We start from the raw sequence: 25,286 nt of genomic DNA on the forward strand, positions 1-25,286 counted from the left end.
CAGAGAGAAAAAATATAAATAATAGAAAACTACACAATGAGAAACGATAACTTGGCTACATAGCTACATATACACTGAGTATACAAAACAGAACACCTGCACATTCCATGGCAGACTGACCAGGTGAATCCAGGTGAAAGCTATGATCCCTTATTGATGTCACTTGTTAAATCCACTTAATCAGTGTAGATGAAGTGAAAGAGACAGGTTAAAGAAGGATCTTTAAGCTTTGAGACAATTGAGACATGGCTTGTGTATGTGTGCCATTCAGAGTTGCTGGGTTGTTCATGCTCAACAGTTTCCTGTGTGTATCAAGAATGGTCCACCACCTAAATGACATCCAGCCAACTTGACACAACTGTGGGAAGCATTGGAGTGAACATGGGCCAGCATCCCTGTAGAATGCTCTCGACACCTTGTAGAGTCCATGCCCCGATTGAGGCTGTCCAGAGTTCTAATGATTACTGTGTAATAGAATGTGTCACTGTCGACACAACATAAGCAGGTAATAGCAACATCTGACTGTCCCTCTCTCTCTCTCTCTCTCTCTCTCTCTTCCTAACTCTGGTACATATACAATTTAAATGTATTAGCTTGAAATGGGTTACCTATACAAATATGTATGTAAATGTCTCAAAAGAGGCAGTGGTGTGTGTGTGTGTGTGTGTGTGTGTGTGACAGACCTAATAAAAACTGATATTTTTGTAGAGAAGGGCATTTTAATAAAAACGTGTAGTGTGATGGTTAGCAGTCAAACCTGAACTAAACAAAAGCAAAACCACCTGAACTTTGGACATTCTACTTTTATCTTCTCTGTCTCTCGTCTTTCCATTTCTCACAATGGATAGTCACTCGACAGACTGAAAGACAAAACAGTACGAAGACAATATTTTAACAACAAAATATGACAAATGTATCATTTCTCATTACTCTTATGCACAACATTACATATGATACTGTATGGCTGGAATACATTTGTAATGGTCCAGAATCAAGTGTGTGTGTTTATGAGAGAGTTGTTTGTGTGTTTTTTACTGTGTGTGTGTGTGTGTGGTGTGTGTACACCCTTAGAAAAAAAGGTGCCATCTAGCACCTAAAAGGGTTCTTCGGCCTTCCCCATAGGATAACCCTTTGAAGAACCCTTTTTTGTTCCAGGTAGAACCATTTTGGTTTCCATGTAAAAACCCTTTCCAAGGAGGGTTCTATATGGAACACAAAAGACTTCTACCTAGAACCCAAAAGGATTATTCTATGGGGACAGCCAAACCTTTTTGGAACCATTTTCTCTAAGAATGTCCATGCATTTGTGTGTGTAACAGAATGTGTGTGCATCTGCTTGTGCGTCGTGTCTGTGCTATTCTGATCATAGTACCAGTGTGTGTAGTCTGTGTCTGCGCTAAACGGCATATATCTGATCTCCCGAGGGGGGTTTAACCCATGCTGTGCAGCTCTCTCCCACCGCTGCAAACGGCTGATACCTGAGAGAGAGAGAGAGTGTGTGATTACAGTGGGATTAGAAATGCTACTGTAGATCATATAGCACTATGATATACAGGAAGGAAAACAATTGGATTGGATTAAAACAATTCACAAAGCAATATGAAACAGGAGAGGAAACAGTAAAACAGTACAATATAAAGGGACAGTGCAAAGATGAAAAATTGGCGCTCCACCGTGCTGAATATTGTTATTATGAACAACAGTATTAAAAATGTGTTGTCAGATAGTTAATAACACCGTTTGCTGCAGGGTCCACACCGCCAGTCCTGGTCAAACTGTCTCAGCTCCTGCAGCTCTTTCTCTCTGGCTGTGAGGGGGCGCAGCTCATCGTGTGATTGGACTCAGAAGCAGGGTTAGAGTGACACCACCATGACCAATCACAGAGCTGGGGCATTAATAGTGGTCGATTGACAAGTTGAGTTGGATCACTGAATCACCAATTTCCTCTCTAAAGACAAATACAACTATTGTACAAACAGATTGAAATTCGTAAATTATTTTACCTTTATTTAACTAGGCAAGTCAGTTAAGAACAAATTCTTATTTTCAAATACGGCCTAGGAACAGTGGGTTACCTGCCTTGTTCAGGAGCAGAACGACAGATTTCTACCTGGTCAGCTGAGGGATTCGAGCTTTCAGTTACTAGTCCAACGCTCTAACCACTAGGCTATCTGCCGTAATGCAACATTAGCTGCATTAACAGGAAATTTAGGCGATATTTCGCCACCAATGTTCTTAACTGACTTGCCTAGTTAAATAAAGGTAAAATAAATTACGAATTTCAATCTGTTTGTACAATGAATAGAATGCTAGAATAGTTGTATTTGTCTTCGGAGAGGAAATTAGTGATTCAGTGATCCAACTCAACTTGTTAGCATTTCGTATGTACTGCGCGTTTTCATAGGTTTCTTACACTTGTGCAATTCATTGTGTGCAAAAACGTTTTTTATCAAGCCCCTGATGTAGTTTTATAACATACTTATTTGCAATTATGTTCGATGTCTTTCCCTTCGGTTTTGGTCTGATGATCAATGTGTAAGTTATCATGAAGAAAACAATCGAAACGCAAAAACCCAGACCAAGAGGAGAGAAAAAAAAACGTCAAACGTAACACATACAAACCGTGATTACGTCACGTTCGACGCACAGGACGCAAAGACTTTACTTTCTCCCCACGCACAACATTGCAAGTTGACAGCTACAACACAACGGTTAGTAATGTAAACATGACGTTATTCCACAGATCAACTGTAATCGGTAAACACTAACATAATAATAGCACCATTATAGCAAGCTGTACTATATTGCATAATAGTTTTTACATGTCATAAGGGTTATTTACATGTCTCAGTCCCAATTTGCTTGACAGCTGACAGCAACACATAACAAGCAAGTTTGGTTGGTTGTTATAATTTTCATTGCAAGGCCTACGGTATTAAGTTGTTGAGACATGCAGGTCATACAGGCTTCCATATAAAATCACTTAGACCTCCATATAAATCATTTAGATGTATTTAATTCAAGATTTAGTCCAAATGTAAATCATTGAAACAAGATATATATTTTTTTACAAATGTATATAAATAGATAGAAATATATATATTTCTATGAGTTTGTAGTTAGTTTATGCTATAGATAGTACAGTACGGTAGATACATTAATAATATTATAATAATTATATAGGCCATTTAGCAGATGCTTTTTTTTCAAGGCAAATGACAGTTATGTGCATACACATTATTTATGAGCGATCCCGGTAATCCTACCCACCGTCCTGACATTGCAAGCCCCATGCTTTATCAATTGAGCTATAGGACTAGTATAATGAAGGCAGACTCTCTGTGTGTGGTATTAGAGGGACAGTGGCTCCTGAGGACCAGAGGAATAGCTGCCATGGGCGACACACTGGAGTTCAGTGACATTTACCAGGAGGTCAAAGGGTCATGGGTGAGTGCGTGCGTGCGCGTGCGTGTGTGTGTTAAGCGAAAGAGAGAGAGAGGACTCGAGGAGATGCTGTCTGTGTGTGTTTCTGCACAGCAGTACATATCTGACAATGCAGTCAACAGTTAAAAACCATGGCAAACTATTCTAAATGTGAGTGTGTGTCTGGGTTTCCTTCAGGTGTTGCTATACTGTATATGTATGTCAACACTATTTACTGTGTTTTCCCCAGAATGACGGCCGTCTGCGGTTCGGTAGACAGAGTGTGGTGTATAAGAGCAGTAAGACAGGGAAGGTGGACAGCATCCCAGCTGCGGAGCTGTCTCAGGCCCAGTGGAGACGTGTGTGTCTGGGACAGGGCATCAAGCTGACCACCAGCACCGGGCACATCTACAAATATGACGGCTTCAGAGACACGGTGACAAGAGGGATGGGAGGAAGAGAGAGGGGAGGGAGGAGGGTAGAGGAGAGGTGCGGAGAGGAAAGGGGTGGAGGAGAGGAAAATAGGAGGGAGGGAGGTGAAGGAGGGTAGGAGGAGAGAGGCGAGGGAGGGAGATATCGTTGAGGGGAGACAGAGAGATGGAGGGAAGGATGAAGGGGAGGGAGGTATGATGATGGAAGAGAGAAATAAGGAGAAAGGGGAGGAAACAGATAGAGAGGTGGAAAGAGGCAAGAATGGGAATGAAAAGAGTAAAGAGTGAGTTTGGAGTAGGAACGAGATCAGAGAGGAGTGTGGAATAGAATCATTTGAAACAGAAAAGTCAGCATGGAAAATAAACATAGTCTTTTCTCTCCTCTCTACCCTCTCTCTCCACCCCTCTCCTCTCCACCCCTCTCCTCTCTACCCTCTCTCTCCACCCCTCTCCTCTACACCCCTCTCCTCTCTACCCCTCTCCTCTCTACCCTCTCTCTCCACCCCTCTCCTCTCCACCCCTCTCCTCTCTACCCTCTCTCTCCACCCCTCTCCTCTCCACCCCTCTCCTCTCTACCCCTCTCCTCTCTACCCTCTCCTCTCTACCCCTCTCCTCTCTACCCTCTCCTCTCTACCCCTCTCCTCTCTATCCTCTCCTCTCTACCCTCTCTCTCCACCCCTCTCCTCTCCACCCCTCTTCTCTCTACCCCTCTCCTCTCTACCCTCTCTCTCCACCCCTCTCCTCTCCACCCCTCTCCTCTCTACCCCTCTCCTCTCTACCCTCTCTCTCCACCCCTCTCCTCTCTACCCCTCTCCTCTCTACCCTCTCCTCTCTACACTCTCTCTCCACCCCTCTCCTCTCTACCCCTCTACTCTCTACCCTCTCCTCTCTACCCCTCTCCTCTCTACCCTCTCTCTCCACCCCTCTCCTCTCTACCCTCTCCTCTCCACCCCTCTCCTCTCTACACTCGCTCTTCACCCCTCTCCTCTCTGCCCCTCTCCTCTCTACCCTCTCCTCTCTACCCCTCTCCTCTCTACCCTCTCTCTCCACCCCTCTCCTCTCTACCCTCTCTCTCCTCTCTACCCCTCTCCTCTCTACCCTCTCTCTCCACCCCTCTCCTATCTACCCTCTCTCTCCACCCCTCTCCTCTCCACCCCTCTCCTCTCTACCCCTCTCCTCTCTACCCTCTACTCTCTACCCCTCTCCTCTCTACCCTCTCCTCTCTACCCCTCTCCTCTCTACCCTCTCTCTCCACCCCTCTCCTCTCCACCCCTCTCCTCTCTACCCCTCTTCTCTCTACCCTCTCTCTCCACCCCTCTCCTCTCTACCCCTCTCCTCTCTACCCTCTCTCTCCACCCCTCTCCTCTCTACCCTCTCCTCTCCACCCCTCTCCTCTCTACACTCTCTCTTCACCCCTCTCCTCTCTACCCCTCTCCTCTCTACCCTCTCCTCTCTACCCCTCTCCTCTCTACCCTCTCTCTCCACCCCTCTCCTCTCTACCCTCTCTCTCCACCCCTCTCCTCTCTACCCCTCTCCTCTCTACCCTCTCTCTCCACCCCTCTCCTATCTACCCTCTCTCTCCACCCCTCTCCTCTCTACCCTCTCTCTCCACCCCTCTCCTCTCTACCCTCTCTCTCCAGGACTTTGAGAAGATCTCTGAGTACTTCAAAGCCCACTACAAAGTGGAGCTGTCAGAGAAGGAATTGTGTGTGAAGGGTTGGAACTGGGGCACCACCAAATTCTCTGGTAAGGACAACACTAACACATATTCAAGTTTTCAGAGGCCATTTTGGGTTGTAACATTTTGTCTCCAACACAGTCTAGTTTCTGTCCCCAGGCCCTCTCCTGTCATTCGAGGTGAGCGACAGCCCAGCGTTTGAGATCCCCCTGGCCAGCGTGTCCCAGTGCGCCACGGGGAAGAACGAGGTGACACTGGAGTTCCACCAGAACGATGAGGCAGAGGTGTCACTGATGGAGGTCCGCTTCTATGTCCCGCCCGGGGACACTGCCACCACGGAAGAGGGACCAGAACCTGTGGAGGTGGGGGGCTGTGTGTGAGTGTGTGTCTGGTATAGACTTGGAAGAAAGGAAAAACCCACACTCACTGAAATATTCTTCAAGTTTGAATAAAAAAATGTAGCAGCAGAGGTCAGAACGAACGTGATGGCAGCGTTCATAAACGTCTGCTATAGTCTTCCATATTAGTCCCGTATTCAGATTCAGATTCAGAAAACGTTAATGTCCTCAAGAGGCAATTCATTTTGCAGCAGTTAAAGTACATACAGACAAGATCACATGTTAAAATGTAAAACACAACAACAGAACGAAGCATCTGACATTGACAGAATATTTACATTAAGTCATCAGGATAATGCATTGCCTCTCATAGCCTCCAGTTTTATGGATGTTTTTGTTGTTGTTTTTTTTCTACCCTTTTTCTCCCCAATTTCGTGATATCTAATTGGTAGTTGCGATCTTGTCTCGTCGCTGCAACTCCACAACAAACTCGGGAGAGGTGAAGGTCGAGAGCCGAGCTTCCTCCAAAGCATGATCTGCCAAGCCACACTGCTTTTTGTACACAATGCTGGCTTAACCCGGAAGCCAGCCGCACCAATGTGTCGGAGGAAACACTGTTCAACTGACGACCGAAGTCAGCTTCTATTATAGATGTTTTGGCCTTTTCAGTCCTGCAGATCAAACTCTTCCCCACAACAAACTTCAGTGTCAGGACTAGACATCTCTGTCTGAATGAATGAGACACTCAAACGGCTCTGACTGGCAGTGCAACTGAACTGCCACCAACCGTCAAGTTCAACTTTATTGGGATATAAGTTCTACATGTTAAAACTGAAATACATGAGTATCTACAGGAGATTTGAACAAAAGTCTCTGCCAATACCACAAATGAAGAAATGAAATGTTGATATTGTATGGAATGTGACATGTTTTGTCCTCCTCCCAGGTGTTTAGAGACCGTGTGCTGTCCAAGGCAGATGTGATCCAGGCTACAGGAGATGCTGTGTGTATCTTCAAAGAGCTGCAGTGTCTCACGCCCAGGGGCAGGTACATATGCACACACCTTTACACACATATAGACACACAACTTTACACACACGCCTTTACACAAGCCTTTGCACACACTCCTTTACACACATATCACACACACACACACCTTTACACAAACACCTTTACACACATATCACACACAACTTTACACACATATAGACACACACCTTTACACACACACATAGACATACACACCTTTACACACTCACCTTTACACACACCCACACACACACACCCACACACACACACACACACACACACACACACACACACACACACACACACACACACACACACACACACACACCTTTGCACACATATACACACACACACACACACACACCTTTACACACATATACACACACACACACACCTTTACACACATATACAGTTGAAGTCAGAAGTTTACATACACATTAGTCAAATACATTTAAACTCAGTTTTTCACAATTCCGGACATTTAATCCAAGTAAAAATTCCCTGTTTTAGGTCAGTTAGGATCACTGCTTTATTTTAAGAATGTGAAATGTCAGAATAATAGTAGAAGTAAATGATTTATTAAAGCTTTTATTTCTTTCATCACATTCCCAGTGGGTCAGAAGTTTAGATACACTCAATTGGTATTTGGTAGCATTGCCAATTGTTTAACTTGGGTCAAATGTTTCGGGTAGCCTTCCACAAGCTTCCCACAATAAGTTAGGTAAATTTTGGCCCATTCCTTCTGGCAGAGCTGGTGTAACGGAGTCAGGTTTGTAGGCCTCCTTGCTCGCACATGCTTTTTCAGTTCTGCCCACAAATGTTCTATAGGATTGAGGTCAGGACTTTGTGATGGCCACCCCTTTTCTATACCTAATCTACCTTTTGCCCAGACAAGCGTTCAGACAAGCGTCCTACCTACATGTACAAAATAACTCGACCAACCTGCACCCCTGCACATTGACTCTGTACCGGTACCCCCTGTGTATAGCCTTGTTATTGCTTTTTTTTATTGTGTTACTTTTTATTTAAATTGTTCTATTTTTACATTCGTTTATTTAGTAAATATTTTCTTAACACATTTCTTGAACTGCATTGTTGGTCAAGGGCTTGTCAGTAAGCATTTCACAGTAAGGTTGTTGTATTCCTGTTGTTCAGAGCATGTGACATAATAACATTTGATTTGAAGTATAGAACTCTTGCACTGTTCCCCCCCCCCCCCCCCCCCCCCCCCCCCGTTCTCTCTCTCACACTCACTCTTCCTCTCTGTCAGGTATGATATCCGTATCTACCCGAGCTTCCTCCACCTCCACGGTAAGACGTTTGACTACAAGATCCCCTACACCACTGTGCTACGTCTCTTCCTGCTACCACACAAGGACCAGAGACAGATGTTCTTCATGGTGAGTACTACTGGTGTTTGAATAGTCATCATACGTAAAGACCTCGAGATTGCATACAATTTGTATACAAATGTCCGTCTGTCTCTCTCTCACCTTCCCCCTCTCTCTCTCTCTCTCTCTCTCACTCTCTCTCGCTCTCTCTATCTGTCTCTCCCTCACTCCGTCCCTCCCCCTCTCTCTGTAGATCAGTCTAGACCCGCCCATTAAACAGGGGCAGACACGTTACCACTTCCTCATCCTGCTCTTCTCCAAGGAGGAGGACCTCAGCCTCTCCCTCAACATGACAGAGTGAGAGAGAGAGAGAGAGAGAGAATGAGAGAGAGAGAGAGAGAGAGAGACTGTTAGGGGAGGGAATGAGAGACATTGGGGAGATAGAAATATAAGAGTATGAGAGAGGAAGAGAGAGAGAGATGTTATACCGGTACCCCCTGTATATAGCCTCATTAACCGTTATTTTATTCTGTTGCTTTTTTTATGTATTTTTTTTATTTTTTACTTGAGTTTATTTAATAAATATTTTCTTAACTCTATTTTCTTAAAACTGCATTGTTGGTTAAGGGCTTGTAAATACGCTGCTGTATCCTGCACATGACAAATAAGATTGGATTTGATTTGATTTGTAAGTGTATGAGATGGAATGGTAAATGTTAAAAGATAATGATCAGATTAGATAATGAGGTTCATATTTCATGCTTTTTGTTTCATTTATTTCTATTGTTTGTCTTCCTCTCTCTCTCTCCTCTCTCTCTCTCCTCTCTCTCTCTCCTCTCTCTCTCTCCTCTCTCCTCTCTCTCTCTCTCTCCTCTCTCTTCTCTCTCTCCTCTCTCCTCTCTCCTCTCTCTCTCTCTCTCCTCTCTCTTCTCTCTCTCCTCTCTCTCTCTCCTCTCTCTCTCTCTCTCTCTCTCTCTCTCTCTCTCTCTCTCTCTCTCCTCTCTCTCTCCTCTCTCCTCTCTCCTCTCTCTCTCTCTCTCCTCTCTCTCCTCTCTTTCCTCTCTCTCTCTCTCTCTCTCTCTCTCTCCTCTCTCCTCTCTTCTCTCTCTCTCTCTCTCTCCTCTCTCCTCTCTCTCCTCTCTCTCCTCTCTCTCTCCTCTCTCTCTATCCTCTCTCCTCTCTCCTCTCTCTCTCTCTCTAGGGAGGAGGTGGAGAAGCGTTATGGGGGGAAGCTCAGTAAGAACATGTCAGGTTCTCTCTATGAGATGGTCGGCAGGGTGATGAAGGCTCTGGTCAACAAGAAGATCACCGTGCCAGGAAACTTCCTGGGGTAAACACTCACACACACACACGTTTACACACACACACACGCATGCATGCATGCACATGCATACACACACACAGAAAATTCCAGGAGTAAACACACATTCATACACACCCCTCTAAGACAAGACTCAACAACATGAATGTCAGCCGCGCGCAGTAGTCGACAAACTGGGCCGAATCCACATGTAAAATCAGCTGGAAATGAACGGAACAGGACGTACGACGCCAGTGACGTAAGTTCTGTGGTCAGAGCCGATAGGACAGCCACCTGCTGCACACAGCCAACGTTTATATTGGTCTGCTTCGTCTCCATCCCACTCGCATTACACTCTAAAAATATAACTTTCTCTCAAAAGTCTCGACCTCTCTCCCCTCCAGTCACTCGGGGACCCAGTGTATAACGTGTTCCTACAAAGCGTCGTCAGGCCTGCTCTATCCTCTGGAGAGGGGTTTCGTCTACATACACAAGCCCCCCGTACACCTGCGCTTCGAGGAGGTGCTGTATGCCTTTTACTTTTCCTTATGGGACATTCAAGTATCCCTTTTTTTTGGGGGGGGGGTTCTTTCATTCCTTCATGCGTAGGCCTACATTGGACGATAAAGTCCTCTTCTACTTCTTCTACTCCTCCTCCTCCTTCTTCATCCATCCAGGTGTCGTGTGTGAACTTCGCCAGAGGCACCACCACCACGCGCTCCTTCGACTTTGAGATCGAAACCAAGCAGGGCACCCAGTTCACCTTCAGCAGCATTGAGAGGTGACGGACACACACACACACACACACACACACATACACTTATGCATGCACACACCTTTGTCATGTCTCTCACCTTTCACTTCATCCTCTCTCTCTCTATCTCTCCGCCAGAGAGGAGTATGGGAAGCTTTTTGACTTTGTGACCGCCAAGAAGCTCAGCATCAAGAACAGAGGATTCAAAGAGGTAAACATCTCACCTGTTCACCTGTAAACTACACTATTTCACTTTTTCATTAGATGTGCTTTCATCCCTTCATCCGCTGACCTGTCCTCTCTGTCTCTCTGTGTTGTGGTCCGGTAGAAAAAGGTTGGTCCTGTACGGAGGTGTTGGTTTGGTTTTAAACTGCATGGCTTGTGATTTGGGAGAATGGTATGATCAGGATTGGGGGTATTAATTGCATTGCCTGTCTGTTATGGAATCGGGGTGGGAGGGAGGAGTCTAAACCTGTGTGTGTTATTACTGATGATATAGCAAATTAACATCTAACTTGGTAAGTGAGTCAACATTTTACATTTTGTTCACTGTGTATATTTAGTTAGTTAGCATCTTTACATGGGTTGTCTGCGTTTTACAATTAGGGATATTGCTGTGAATTACTACAGTGCTACTATGTATTTACTATGATACTACTGTGTATTTACTATGATACTACTGTATATTTACTATATTACTACAGTGTATTTTCGTCCTGTCAGGGTATAAAGGGTAAAGATGACATGTTGGAGGACTCAGACGAGGACCAGCACGATGCCTACCTGGAGAGGATGAAAGAGGAGGGCAAGATCAGAGAGGAGGCCAATGACAGCGATGACTCCGATGGAGAGAGCGGTGAGTGACAGGAGGCTTGGCCAATCAGAGGGCGAGAGCAGTGAGTGACAGGAGGCTGGGCCAATCAGAGGATGAGAACAGTGAGTGACAGGTATAGCTGAGCGATTATTTAGGTTGGTTCGGTTTCAGTTTGAGTATTAAAACATAATCACGGTTTTCAATTTTGGTTTAGATCATATTTTTTAAACAAATGCACCATACATTATGTATGTTGAATACTGTAACAACACAGAATAAAACAATGAATAAAAATCCCATGATGGTAGTGACTGTGCATTACTGCTTATCACTTATTAATCATTTATTCACATTACTTTAATAAAATATTTCAATTGTTGTGTTTATTACATTTGTTTTATTTGATTAGTTTATTATTTCATTCCAAGTCATCATCTCATCTCTATAGAGCTGCTGCTGCCTATGCGGTCTGACATGTTTTAGTAGTTCTTCAATGTAATTAAGCCATACTTTTATCACCATACTACTAATACCAATTATCAATCACTTATATTATGTTTTTTTTTTTAAATACCTCACCAAGCAACTGCTCTCTACACCTCTCGATAACGGATCATTCTGTCTCTCGTGTCTGCCCTGACCGGACAAGTAGGCACGCAATGGATCATGGTCATTGTAGTTAATTACCATGTTTACTGCACTAAACAGTGTAGAATATTGGCCTGTTGGAGACTACAACTCCTTACTACATCACACAGTTCGGGCTTGACCTGATTTATCTCTAGAGTAACTGCACATTGGGGTCACAGAAAAAAACGGAACGAAATGGAACTCAAATAATTGAACCGATTGTCAGTCAGTTAGTTCAGAGGGTGAGAGCGGTGAGTGACAGGAGGCAGGGCCAATCACAGTTTTTTCTCTTGTCTTCCAGATGAGTCTTTTAACCCTGGAGAGGAGGAAGATGACATAGCGGAAGAGTACGTATTCGTTTTCAATCCATCGCTCCCTTATCTTTACCGCTTTTTATCAGTCAATCACATTCCCTTCTCTCTTCTCATCCTGCCTCCCTCTCTCTCACTTGCCTCCTTTCTTTCACTCTCACACTTTCTCTTTCTCTCCCCCCTCCCCGTCTCGCTCTCTCTTTCTCTTTCCTTCTCTCTCAGGTATGACAGTAAGGCATCAGCCAGTGACAGCAGTGCAGAGGGGGGAGACAGTGACAGAGAAAAGAAGAAGAGACCAGCCAAGAAGGCCAAAGTGGTGAAGGAGAGGAAACCACGCAAGGTAAAGGAGGGAGGAGAGGGAGGGAGGAGAGGTAAAACTAAGTACCTCATCTGAAATGAACCCTCCCTTCCTTTCTATCGCTCAACCTCTCTCCTTATTTTTCCTCTTTCCTCTCTTTCTCTACCTTCACCTGTTTTTCTCCCTCTTCCCTTCCACTCTCCCTCCCCCTTTTCTCCCTTCTCCCTCCTTTACTCTCTCTCCCCAGAAGAAGCCGAAGGACAGTGGCGCCCCCAAGAGGCCGATGAGCGCCTATTTCCTGTGGCTGAACGCGAGCCGCGAGAGCATCAAAGCAGAGCATCCTGGGATATCCATCACAGAGATCTCCAAGAGGGCCGGGGAGATGTGGAGGGAACTGGGGAAGGAGCAAAAAGTGGTATGAGAGAGGGAGGGGGAGAGAGAGATACCAGTACTGCAATTGTCCTCCTCTCATCCTTCCCTCTTGTCTTTCTTTTGCTCTCCCTTTCATTAGTGTGTGAAAATGTAGTTCATTGTAATATACATCTTGTTGACTTATTGACTATCTGTCTTTCTTTTTCTCCGCCCCATTCCCATCTCTTTCTCTCTCTCTTTGTCTCTCCCTTTCTCTCTCCCTCTACCCTTTTCTCTCTCTGTCTGTCAGGAGTGGGATGGGAAAGCGGAGGAGGCGAAGAAGAACTACGAGGTAGCGATGAGGGAGTACAGAGAGAGTGGAGGAGGATCCTCTGCCCCCTCCAAAAAGTACAGTATCATGTCCCTGTTAAACACCTACAGTTGAAGTCCGAAGTTTACATACACCTTAGCCAAATACATTTAAACTCCGTTTTTCACAATTCCTGACATTTAATCTAGTAAGAATTTCCTGTTTTAGGTCAGTTAGGATCACCACTTTATTTTAAGAATGTGAAATGTCAGAATAATAGTAGAGAGAATTATTTATTTCACCTTTTTTTCTTTCATCACATTCCCAGTGGGTCAGAAGTTCACATACACTCAGTTAGTATTTGGTAGCACTGCCTTTAAATTGTTTAACTTGGGTCAAATGTTTAGGGTAGCCTTCCACAACCTTCCCACAATAAGTTGGGTGAATTTTGGCCCATTCCTCCTGACAGAGCTGGTGTAACTGAGTCAGGCTTGTAGGCCTCCTTGCTCGCACGCTTTTTCAGTTCTGCCCACAAATGTTCTATAGGATTCAGATCAGGGCTTTGTGATGGCCACTCCAATATCTTGACTTTGTTATCCTTAAGCCATTTTGCCACAACTTTGGAAGTATGCTTGGGGTCATTGTCCATTTGGAAGACCCATTTGAGACCAAGCTTAAACTTCCTGACTGATGTCTTGAGATGTTGCTTCAATATCTCCATATAATTTTCCTCCCTCATGATGCCATCTATTTTGTGAAGTGCACCAGTCCCTCCTCCAGCAAAGCACCTCCACAACATGACGCGGCCACCCCCGTGCTTTATGTGTAGTTGCAAACCATAGTCTGGCTTTTTTATGGCGGTTTTGGAGCAGTGGCTTCTTCCTTGCTGAGCGGCCTTTCTGGTTACGTCGATATAGTTCTCGTTTTACTGTGGATATAGATACTTTTGTACATGTTTCTTCCAGCATCTTCACAAGGTCCTTTGCTGTTGTTCTGGGATTGATTTGCACTTTTCGCACCAAAGTACGTTCATCTCTAGGAGACAGAGTGCGTCTCCTTCCTGAGCGACATGGCGGCTGCGTGGTCCCATGGTGTTTATACTTGCGAACTATTGTTTGTACAGATGAACGTGGTACCTTCAGGCGTTTGGAAATTGCTCCCAAAGATGAACCAGACTTGTGGAGGTCAACCATTTTTTTTGGCTGAAGTCTTTATATTTTCCAATGATGTCAAGCAAAGAGGCACTGAGTTTAAAGGTAGGCCTTGAAATACATCCACAGGTACACCTCCAATTGACTCAAATGATGTCAACTAGCCTATCAGAAGCTTCTAAAGCCATGACATCATTTTCTGGAATTTTCCAAGCTGTTTAAAGGCACAGTCAACTTAGTGTATGTAAACTTCTGACCTACTGGAATTGTGATACAGTGAATTATAAGTGAAATAATATGTCTTTAAACAATTGTTGGAATAATTAATTGTGTCATGCACAAAGTAGATGTCCTAACCGACTTGCCAAAACTATCGTTTGTTGACAAGAAATTTGTGGAGTGGTTGAAAAACGAGTTTGTACATACTGTACATACAAAAAAAGGTTCTGGATAGAACCAAAAAGGGTTCTATGCTTGCTTCATATAGTGCATTCGGGAAGTATTCAGACCCCCTTCACCTTTTCCACATTTTGTTACGTTGTAAGCTTTTAAAAAAAAGGCAGCCAGCTTGGAGTTTGCCAAAAGGCACCAAAATTACCCTCAGACCATGAGAAACAATATTCTCTGGTCTGACGAAACCAAGATTCACCGTCATGTATGGAGGAAACTGCATGGTGGTGGCAGCATCATGCTGTGGGGATGTTTTTCAGCGGCAGGGACTGGGAGACTAGTCACGATCGAGGGAAAGCTGAACGGAGCAAAGTACAGAGAGAACCTTGATGAAAACCTGCTCCAGTACTCAGAACCTCAGACTGGGGAGAAGGTTCACCTTCCAACAGGACAACGACCTTAAACACACAGTCAAGACAACTCAAGAGTTTCTTCAGGACAAGTCTCTGAATGTCCTTGAGTAGCCCAGCCAGAGCCCGGACTTGAACCCGATCAAACATCTCTGGAGAGACCTGAAAATAGCTGTGCAACGACGCTCCACATCCAACCTAACAGAGCTTGACAGGATCTGCAGAGAAGAATGGGAGAAACTCCCCAAATACAGGTGTGCCAAGCTTGTAGCGTCATACCCAAGAAGACTCGAGGCTGTAATCACTGCCAAAGGTGCTTCAACAAAGTACTGAATACTTATGTAAATGTAATATTTTAGTTTTACATTTTTTTATACATTTGCAACATTTCTAATAACCTGTTTTTGCTATGTCATTATGGGGTATTGTGTGTAGATTGATGTAGATCAATTTAATCCATTTTAGAATATGGCTATAATGTAACAAAATGTGGAAAAAGTAAAGGGGTCTGAATACTTTCCGAATGCACTGTGCATGGCTTCTACATCTACATCTACACCAAAACCTGAACTATAGACCTCGGTTTAAAAGCTGACAGTGTTTTTATATACCTTTTATTTTATTTTGAATCCTGCGGCTCTGTTGGGCTAAATTGCTGTGAGCGCCGCTATCTATCCCGGGATCCTGCCAGATTCCGTATAGGAGGAGAGACGAGAAAGCCCAGCTAGCCTAGTTGTCTCGGCAGGCTCAAATGGAGGCCGCTAATCTAACGCAGGAACTGTGTTTACTTTGCTTTGTTCCGGGACAATGTGGACCGCGCTGACTTTCAATGTAGCAACTGCTTGCGGAGGACTACAGGAGCGAAGCAGCTATTCTTGGCAAGCAAGTAGCAAACCTACATAAGCTACTGAGGAACCCACGTCCACCTACTTTTTATTTTTCTTCCACCCCTGTAGCCGGACGCCGCTCTGGTCTGGTGGTAGTTTCGCCGCCATGTCGCGGCTCTCCACAGCCGACTGGCCGGTGCTTGGCAGGGTTACATCCCTGAAGGGGTCTCGCCCTTTCCTAGAGAACAGAACTGTTCTCGACCCAACCAACCAGCCATGGAGTTACGTCACTCGCTTTGGACGTCGAAGAAGGTGTCCTCTGTCAATGGTGGTCTCCATGAGATGTTGAGCCCGGAACTGACACAGACCAAAAACAGATTTGCCGCCCTGGATCCAGAGGTTCCAGCGCCTTCGTCCTGGGTGGGTTCCCAATCAAGATCCTATCTGGAGGTAGCTGCGTCTTCGTCCTTTGTTCTGTCTCCCTCTCCAGTGGCTTCTACCTCGTGTTCAGATCCTCGGAGCTCCCAGCCTCACCCGCTGCCTGAGAGACCGGCCCATTCAACATCACCAGCTGTCATCATAGGCAGCTCTATGGTGGGAAACATCTTGGTTCCCAAGGCAAAAACCCTGTGCTACCCAGGAGCACGAGTACAGAACATAACAAGGCTGCTTCCAACTGTTCTACCACAGATGCCGGGAGCTGACACTGTCGTAGTCCATGTGGGGTCAAACGACATCAGGAGGGCTAGCATGGAACATTTGAAAATGGATTTTAAAGAACTGATTTTAATATTAAAATAATTTCAGGTCCAGTACCATCGTTGGGCCGCGGGTGTGAAAGATTCAGCAGACTGCTGGCATTACACATCTGGCTAAAAGACTACTGCTGGAGTCACTTTTATTGATAACTTTGACACCTTCTGGAAACAGAAGATACTCTACAGGAATGACGGAGTCCATCCATATCATCTTGGCTCCTGGACACTGTCCACGCATTTCAAGGCTGCGTTGAAACAATGACTGGTAAATGATCCAAGACCAGCTGTCACGCCCTGACCTTAGAGAGCATTTTTATGTCTCTATTTGGTTTGGCCAGGGTGTGATTTGGGTGGGCATTCTATGTTCTGATTTCTATGTTTTGTGTTTCTATGTTTTGGCCGGGTATGGTTCTCAATCAGGGACAGCTGTCTATCGTTGTCTCTGATTGGGAATCATACTTAGGCAGCATTTTTCCCTTTTGCTATTGTGGGAAGTTATCTTTGTTAGTGGCACTATTGCCCTTGTAAGCTTCACGGTCGTTTCTTTGTTTTGTTGGCGACATTCATTCAAATAAAGAAAATGTACGCTCACCACGCTGCGCTTTGGTCCACTTCTTCAGACGGTTGTGACACCAGCTCGGTTAATCCCTAACATTGTGACAATGACTAGTCATAATGATGCATCAAATGTACATGATTTTAGGGGCATTGTAAAAAAAACACAATGTCTGTAATTTAATTGATGTACCCCTAATTGCACCGAATACATCTGTTTATCCTACAGCTATTGTAAGCAGTAATCATGAGCCTATAAACCAGAGTTACACTGTTAGCACTGAGGCGGTGTGCAATAGTAGGAAGACCACTTTATGCCGCTCACCCTGCACTATCAGCTCCAATGTAAATAACATGAGTAAGTCTACCTCTGATAAGCTTCCCAGTAAAGCATTAAAAACAATCAAGCAACCCATAAAAGTGCTAAAAATAGCCCATATTAACATATGTAGCCAAAGAAACAAGGTCCATGAAGTCAATAATTTGCTTGTAACAGATGACATTCATATTCTGACTATCTCTGGAACTCACTTAGATAATACCTTTGATGATACAGTGGTAGCAATACATGGTTATAACATCTACCGAAAAGACAGAAATGCCAACGGGGGCGGTGTTGCAGTCTATATTCAGCACCACATTAATGTAAAGCTTAGAGACGATCTAATGTTAAATACTGTTGAGGTAATATGGCTACAGGTTCATCTGCCTCACCTAAAGCCCATTCTTGTGGGAAGCTGCTATAGACCACCAAGTGCTAACAGTCAGTATCTGGGTAATATGTGTGAAATGCTTGATAATGTATATGATATCAACAGAGAAGTATATTTTCTGGGTGATTTAAATATTGACTGGCTATCATCAAGCTGCCCACTCAGGAAAAAACATCAAACTGTAACCAGTGCCTGCAACCTGGATCCGGTCGTCAGTCAACCTGCCAGGGTAGTTACAAACAGCACAGGAGTTAAATCATCAACATGTGTTGATCACATCTTTACTAATGCTGCAGATATTTGCTTTAAAGCAGTATCCAAATCCATAGTATGTTGTGATCACAATATAATAGCCATATCTAGGAAAACCAAAGTTCCAATGGCTGGGCCTAATATAGTGTATAAGAGGTCATACAATACATTTTGTAGTGATTCATATGTTGATGATGTAAAGAATATTTACTGGTCTGTGGTGTGTATTGAGGAGCAACCAGATGCTGCTGGTCTGTGGTGTGTATTGAGGAGCAACCAGATGCTGCTGGTCTGTGGTGTGTATTGAGGAGCAACCAGATGCTGCACTTGACGCATTTATGAAAATATGTATTCCAGTTACTAATAAGCATGCACCCATTAAGAAAATGACTGTAAAAACTGTTAAATCCCCTTAGATTGATGAGGAATTGAAAAATGGTATGGTTGAGAGGGATGAGACAAAAGGTATGGCAATTAAGTCTGGCAGCCCAACTGATTGGCAAACGTACTGCAAATTAAGAAATCATGTGACTAAACTAAAGAAAAAATAAACTACACTATGAAACAAAGAAAAATTATATAAAGAATTATAGTAAAAAGCTTTAGGGCACCTTATATGAAATTTTGGGGAAAAAAGTTGCCTCCGTCATTCATTGAATCAGATGGCTCATTCATCACAAAGCCCACTGATATTGCAAACTACTTTAAGACTTCATTGGGATAGGGGGCAGCATTTTCACTTTTGGATGAAAAGCATTCCCAGAGTAAACTGCCTGCTACTCAGTCCCAGATGCTAATATATGCATATTATTAGTATTGGATAGAAAACAATCTGAAGTTTCTAAAACTGTTTAAATGATGTCTGTGAGTATAACAGAACTCATATGGCAGGCAAAAACCTGAGAACAAATCCAACCAGGAAGTGGGAAATCTGAGGTTGATCGTTTTTCAACTCAGCCCCTATTAAAGACACAGTGGGATATTGGTCATCTTGCACTTCCTAAGCCTTCCACTAGATGTCAACAGTCTTTAGAACGTTGTTTCAGGCTTCTACTGTGAAGGGGGGCTGAATGAGAGGGGAATGAGTCAGAGGTCTGGCAGAGAGCCACGGGCCACGGTCATGTGAGAGCGACCTGCGTTCCATTGCTTTTCTACAGACAAAGGAATTGTCCGGTTGGAACATTTTTGAAGATTTATGGTAAAAACATCCTAAAGATTGATTCTATACTATGTTTGACATGTTTCTACGGACTGTACCGGAACTTTTTGGACTTTTCGTCCGACCTTTCCTCTAGACTTGCCCGTGCCCCGTGAGTTTCGATTTGTATACTAAACGCGCTAACAAAGGGAGGTGTTTGGACATCTGGGATTCCTGGGAGTGCATTCTGATGAAGATCATCAAAGGTAAGGGAATATTTATAATGCTATTTCTGACTAATGTTGACTACACAACATGGCGGATATTTCTTTGTCTGGTCTGAGCGCCGTACTCAGGTTATTGCATGGTATGCTTTTTCCGTAAAGTTTTTTTGAAATCTGTTTTCTTTATTTTTATTTTCTTTCTCTGTTTTCTTTATATTTTGGTTAGGTCAGGGTGTGACTAGGGTGGATATGCTAGTTTTTGTATTGTCTAGGGGTTTTGTATTGTCTAGGGTTTTTGTATGTCTAGGGTTTTGTAGGTCTAGGTATTTTTATGTTTATGGTGGCCTGATATGGTTTCCAATCAGAGGCAGCTGTTTATCGTTGTCTCTGATTAGGGATCATATTTAGGTAGCCATTTCCCTTTGGTGATTGTGGGATCTTGTTCTATGTTTAGTTGCCTGTCTGCACTATTCATATAGCTTCACGGTTCGTTTTGTTATTTTGTTAGTTTGTTCAGTGTTTCAATCTTTAAATAAAGAAGAATGTACTCATACCACGCTGCACCTTGGTCTCATTCGTATGAAGAACGTGACAGTGACTTGGTGGTGACCTAACATAATCGTTTGTGGAGCTTTCGCTGTAAAGCCTTTTTGAAATTAGACACTGGCTGGATTAACGAGAATTGTATCTTTAAAATGGTGCCTAAATACTTGTACAGTGGGGCAAAAAAAGTATTTAGTCAGCCACCATTTGGGCAAGTTCTCCCACTTAAAAAGATGAGAGAGGCCTGTAATTTTCATCATAGGTACACTTCAACTATGACAGACAAAAAAAAATCCAGAAAATCACATTGTAGGATTTTTAATGAATTTATTTGCAAATTATGGTGGAAAATAAGTATTTGGTCACCTACAAACAAGCAAGATTTCTGTCTCTCACAGACCTGTAACTTCTTCTTTAAGAGGCTCCTCTGTCCTCCACTCGTTACCTGTATTAATGGCACCTGTTTGAACTTGTTATCAGTATAAAAGACACCTGTCCACAACCTCAACGAGTCACACTCCAAACTCCACTATGGCCAAGACCAAAGAGCTGTCTAAGGACACCAGAAACAAAATTGTAGACCTGCCCCAGGCTTGAAGACTGAATATGCAATAGGTAAGCAGCTTGGTTTGAAGAAATCAACTGTGGGAGCAATTATTAGGAAATGGAAGACATACAAGACCACTGACAATCTCCCTCGATCTGGGGCTCCACGCAAGATCTCACCCCGTGGGGTCAAATTGCAGGCATTGCCACTCCTATTTGCTATATCTTCAATTTAAGCCCACTAGAGAGCATGTGCCCTCAGGCCTGGAGGGAAGCTACAGTCATTCCGCTACCCAATAATAGTAAAGCCCCCTTTACTGGCTCAAATAGCTGACCAATCAGCCTGTTACCAACCCTTAGTAAACTTCTGGAAAATAAAAATGTTTGATAGACCAGATACAATGCTATTTGACAGTAAACAAATTGATAACAGAAATTCAGAATGCTTATAGGGAAGGACACTCAACAACTATAACACTTACACAAATGACTGATGATTGGCTGAGAGAAATTGATGATAAAATGATTGTGGGGGCTGTCTTGTTAGACTTCAGTGCAGCTTTTGACATTATCGATCATAGTCTGCTGCTGGAAAAACATATGTGTTATGTCTTAACACCCCCTGCTATAACGTGGATAAAGAGTTACTTGTCTAACAGAACACAGAGGATGTTCTTTAATGGAAGCTTCTCAAATATAATCCATTTAGAATCAGGAATTCCCCAGGGTAGCTGTTTAGGCCCCTTGCTTTTTCCCTTTTTACTAAAGACATGCCACTGACTTTGAGTAAAGCCAGAGTGTCTATGTATGCGGATGGCTCAACGCTATACATGTCAGCTATTACAGCGACTGAAATGACTGCAACACTCAACAAAGAGCTGCAGTTAGTTTCAGAGTGGGTGGCAAGGAATAAGTTAGCCTAAATATTTCTAAAACTAAAAGCATTGTATTTGGAACAAAACACTCACTAAACCCTAAACCTCAACTAAATCTTGTAATAAATCATGTGGAAATTGAGCAAGTTGAGATGACTAAACTGCTTTGAGTAACCCTAGATTGTAAACTGTCAGGGTCAAAAGATATTGATGCAGCAGTACCTAAGATGGGGAGAAGTGTGTCTATAATAAAGCGACGTTTTGCCTTCTTAACAACACTATCAACAAGGAAGGTCCTACAGGCCCTAATTTTGTCGCACCTTGACTACTGTTCAGTCGTGTGGTCAAGTGCCACAAAAAAAGGACTTAGGAAAATTGCAATTGGCTCAGAACAGGGCCGCACGGCTGGCCCTTGAATGTACACAGAGAGCTAAAATTAATAAAATGCATGTCAATCTCTCCTGGCTGAAAGAGAGATTGACTTCATCACTACTTTTATTTATGAGAGGTATTGACATGTTGAATGCACCGAGCTGTCTGTCTAAACTACTGGCACAAAGCTCGGACCCCCATGCATACCCCACAAGATATGCCACAAGAGGTCTCTTCACAGTCCCCAAGTCCAGAACAGACTATGGGAGGCACACAGTACTACATAGAGCCATGACTACATGGAACTCTATTCCACATCAAGTAACTGACGCAAGCAGTACAATTTTATTTAAAAAACAGATTAAAAAAACACCTTATGGAACAGCGGGGACTGTGAAGCAACACAAACATTGGCACAGACACATGCATACACACACACACACATGATAACATACACACTATACATACACATGTATTTAATACTGTAGATATGTGGTAGTGGTGGAGTAGGGGCCTGAGAGCACACAGTGTGTTGTGAAATCTGTGAATGTATTGTAATGTTTTTAAAATTGTATAAACTTCCTTAGTTTTGCTGGACCCCAGGCAGCAGCTAATGGGGATCCATAATACATACAAATGCATCTGCATTTCTTGCTGTTTGGGGTTTTAAGCTGGGTTTCTGTATAGCACTTTGTAACATTGGCTGATGTAAAAAAAAAAAAAAGGCTTTATAAATCCATTTGATTGATTGATTAAGATTCAATATAGAACCGAAGTTGGTTCCATATAGAATCCTGTAGGAAACCCGAGGGTTCTATATGGAAACAATTTTTGTTCAGTGAGAAGAAGCCCTTGGGTTCTGATCAAAGAACTCTACAAAGGGTTTTATATAGAACCTTTACGGGTGCCATATTCATGGGTTGCAAGTTTCATCACAATATTGTTTTGAACGTTCATTTTGGACTGATACCCGGCTGAGCATTCAGTGCATTACAGTGACTTGGAAATACAATGACATTCAAAAGGAGACAAATATTTAGTAGGAAAACCTTTTGTTATCATTTGGATGACTCCAGATTGACTTTAGATGCAGCTAGCTAGCTGGCTAAGATTGAGGAGAGGCCACCGGATTTTAGCTCGCTAATGTTAGCATTGCTAGCTATTTTTGACAAACTTTGCTAGCTAATGACAACATTGCAATCTGTCTAAAGTAAATTTGACGACATGATAATGCTGGCAAAGTTGTTTCCTACTAAATATGTGACAACTTTAGCAATGTCATTGTATTTCCAGGCACTGTAATGTAATTTAAACCTAACAGTAGTTAGCCTCTGTCCAGAATGACTGGGCTTATCACCACATTAGGGCACCACTATGGCACCACCGAGTGACGGAGGTGCAACCTATGAATATGAAGCAAGCACTAGAACCCTTTTTGGTTTTATCCAGAACCTTTTTTTCTAAGAGTGTAGATACAATTGATGCACTACTTGTACATCATTTGCAGTATATATAACGTGGGGTGGTTTCCCAGACACAGATTAAGCATACTGCTAGAGTAGAAATCATTTCTAATTGAGATTCTCCATTGAACATGCTTTTTAATCCAGGACTAGGTTTCTGTCACGCCTGCTCCCGCTTCCCCTCTCTGGTGCTCGAGGGCTCCCGTCATTACGTACACCTGTCACCATCATTACACGCAACATCGCTCATTGGACTCAACAGGACTCCTTTACTTTGTTGATTGCCCCTTTATATCTGTCTGCTCCTCAGTTTGTTCCCCGTGTCAGCATTATTGCCGTTTTGTTTCCCCTCTCCAAGACGCTGTCCATTTTCTTTTCCTATCCATGTTTCATTAAATGTTCACTCTATGTACTTGCTTCTCATCTCCAGCGTCGGTCCTTACAGTATCATAGATTTATCATGAAAGAGTTTTGCTAAACATCACAGCAAAAGGTGCATCATATTTGAAGCATTTTTGTCTGAATGTTTGCTCATTTATCATGTCTTTAATCTATCACTTCCTCTTTTTCATGTGTTCAGGGAGAGGAAAAAGAAGGGAGGGAAGAGTGATGAGAAGAATAAGAAGGGGACGTCTGGTGGAGGGAGGGAGCGAGAGAGGGAGAGGACGACAGGAAACGACAGCTTTAAGAGCAGGGAGTTTATCTCCAGCGAAGAGAGCTCCTCAGAGTCAGACAGAGGCAAGGGCAAACGCAAACGCAAGGTGAGGACACATATGCACACACACACAATGTACTTCACATGTAAAATGTTGCTACAAGTATGGCATTTCAGACAATTGTTTTGTTTAATCATGTTCACACCTCTTCTTTTACCCTCTATCTCTCTCTCCCCATCTCTCTCTCTCAGGGTTCAGATGAACTAGAGGAGGTGGCCTCGACCCCACCCAGTTCTGACTCAGGATCAGACTGAGGCGCGCCTGAGAGGAGAGAGAGAAAGAGAGGGAAGAACATGGAGAGGGAAAAGAGGGCAAAGTGTGGAGAGGGGTTGTGAACTCTCTACCGCCCTCCGTTCCTCTCTCTTAAATGCTTGTTCTATTCTATTTTAAAGCACAGGAATCAAGTATGAAGATAATTCATACCGATGTATTCAAAAATATTCTGTCCAGGAATTGTAAAACGATCCCCCTCATCTCAGGAAGCGAAATACTGTATTTAATGATTTTAGCCCAGTGCAAAAATCCCATAACCTGACCAGTGTCATGACTACATTTCCCAGCTACACATGCATGACACTGTCTGTTGGTTTAGGCTGTGAACAACTCAGGTAAAAACCCTTGCCTGCTGTTAAATGTAGTTTTCCAGAATATTACTAAATTAAATATTATAAGTAAATGCTCTTTTCCATGTCTTGAGTGTTTTGGTGCTGACTGGCGTAAATGCTGTCTTTCACATAACGTTACACATGTTCACAAACACACACACATAAACAACCATTTGCTATTAGCGAAGCACAATAAACATTCTATGGTTATTCCACGTGGTTTAGAAGGATGTGTGGTGTTGGACTGAGTTAGAGGAAGGAGGAGGGCTGTGGTTTCAATAAACCATGGTGTGGTCAACTATGAGCAGTGCGAATGACGGGGAGGAACGGAGAGAGGGACGGATGGAGGAGGCCTGTCTTTTAAGTGTCTGTGAGTAGTCTGATACTGATGACAAGCGCTCTAACGGATATCAATTCTCTCTCCCCTCTCCTTCTCAGCCAACCACAACATCTATTTTCTTGTTCTTTCTCTCTCACACACTCCCTTTTGTTCTCCCTCTCTCAGTTTCTCTGCACACCCTTTCTCTCCAACCACAACATATTCTGTATATGACAGCTACATTGTTTATCTACCACAACACTTACCCTCTTCTCTCTACATGCTAGCCCTGGATTGATATAACTTTAAACAGTAGATATATTTTTTATTGTCACATACACCGGATAGGTGCAGTGAAATGTGTTGTTTTACAGGGTCAGCCGTAGTACAGCGCCCCTGGAGCAAATTAGTGTTGTGCCTTTTTGTTGTTT

The 25,286-nt window shown here is 43.4% G+C and overlaps 1 protein-coding gene and 1 long non-coding RNA gene across 5 annotated transcripts; one reads left to right on the forward strand and one right to left on the reverse strand.

Moving 5' to 3' along the window:
• Positions 1 to 610: 610 nt before the first annotated feature.
• On the reverse strand, positions 611 to 2,588 carry LOC110534433. The gene is made up of 4 exons (XR_002475124.2): positions 2,480 to 2,588; positions 1,738 to 1,948; positions 1,373 to 1,478; positions 611 to 860 (listed from the first exon to the last, which is right to left on the reverse strand). It is a non-coding gene; the product is annotated as an uncharacterized LOC110534433 (long non-coding RNA).
• ssrp1b (structure specific recognition protein 1b) lies at positions 2,568 to 24,610 on the forward strand. 4 transcript variants are annotated; one of them, XM_036933558.1, is made up of 20 exons: positions 2,568 to 2,711; positions 3,356 to 3,447; positions 3,674 to 3,859; positions 5,495 to 5,600; positions 5,692 to 5,894; positions 6,817 to 6,917; positions 8,170 to 8,299; positions 8,484 to 8,587; positions 9,432 to 9,560; positions 9,935 to 10,052; positions 10,208 to 10,311; positions 10,423 to 10,495; positions 10,613 to 10,618; positions 11,008 to 11,140; positions 12,030 to 12,075; positions 12,262 to 12,379; positions 12,588 to 12,752; positions 12,999 to 13,096; positions 23,796 to 23,976; positions 24,123 to 24,610. In XM_036933558.1, exons 2-20 carry the CDS (start codon positions 3,394 to 3,396, stop codon positions 24,183 to 24,185), a joined length of 2,118 nt encoding a protein of 705 aa, XP_036789453.1. In that variant the 5' UTR covers positions 2,568 to 2,711; positions 3,356 to 3,393; the 3' UTR covers positions 24,186 to 24,610. The 4 variants fall into 4 exon arrangements, with proteins under 4 accessions (XP_036789453.1, XP_036789455.1, XP_036789452.1 ...); XM_036933557.1 differs by having other exon boundaries at positions 2,569 to 2,711; positions 12,585 to 12,752; XM_036933560.1 differs by lacking the exon at positions 10,613 to 10,618.
• The last annotated feature ends 676 nt before the right edge of the window (positions 24,611 to 25,286 follow it).

Source organism: Oncorhynchus mykiss, chromosome 10 (assembly GCF_013265735.2).
Source record: "Oncorhynchus mykiss isolate Arlee chromosome 10, USDA_OmykA_1.1, whole genome shotgun sequence".
Lineage (NCBI taxonomy): Eukaryota > Metazoa > Chordata > Actinopteri > Salmoniformes > Salmonidae > Oncorhynchus > Oncorhynchus mykiss.

Coding starts and splice junctions, on each gene's coding strand:
- ssrp1b (XM_036933557.1), top strand. CDS start 3,394: ATGGGCGACACACTGGAGTTCAGTGACATTTACCAGGAGGTCAAAGGG. Junction 12,076..12,261: donor GAAGATGACATAGCGGAAGA/GTACGTATTCGT, acceptor CTTCTCTCTCAG/GTATGACAGTAAGGCATCAG. Junction 13,097..23,795: donor TCCTCTGCCCCCTCCAAAAA/GTACAGTATCAT, acceptor TCATGTGTTCAG/GGAGAGGAAAAAGAAGGGAG.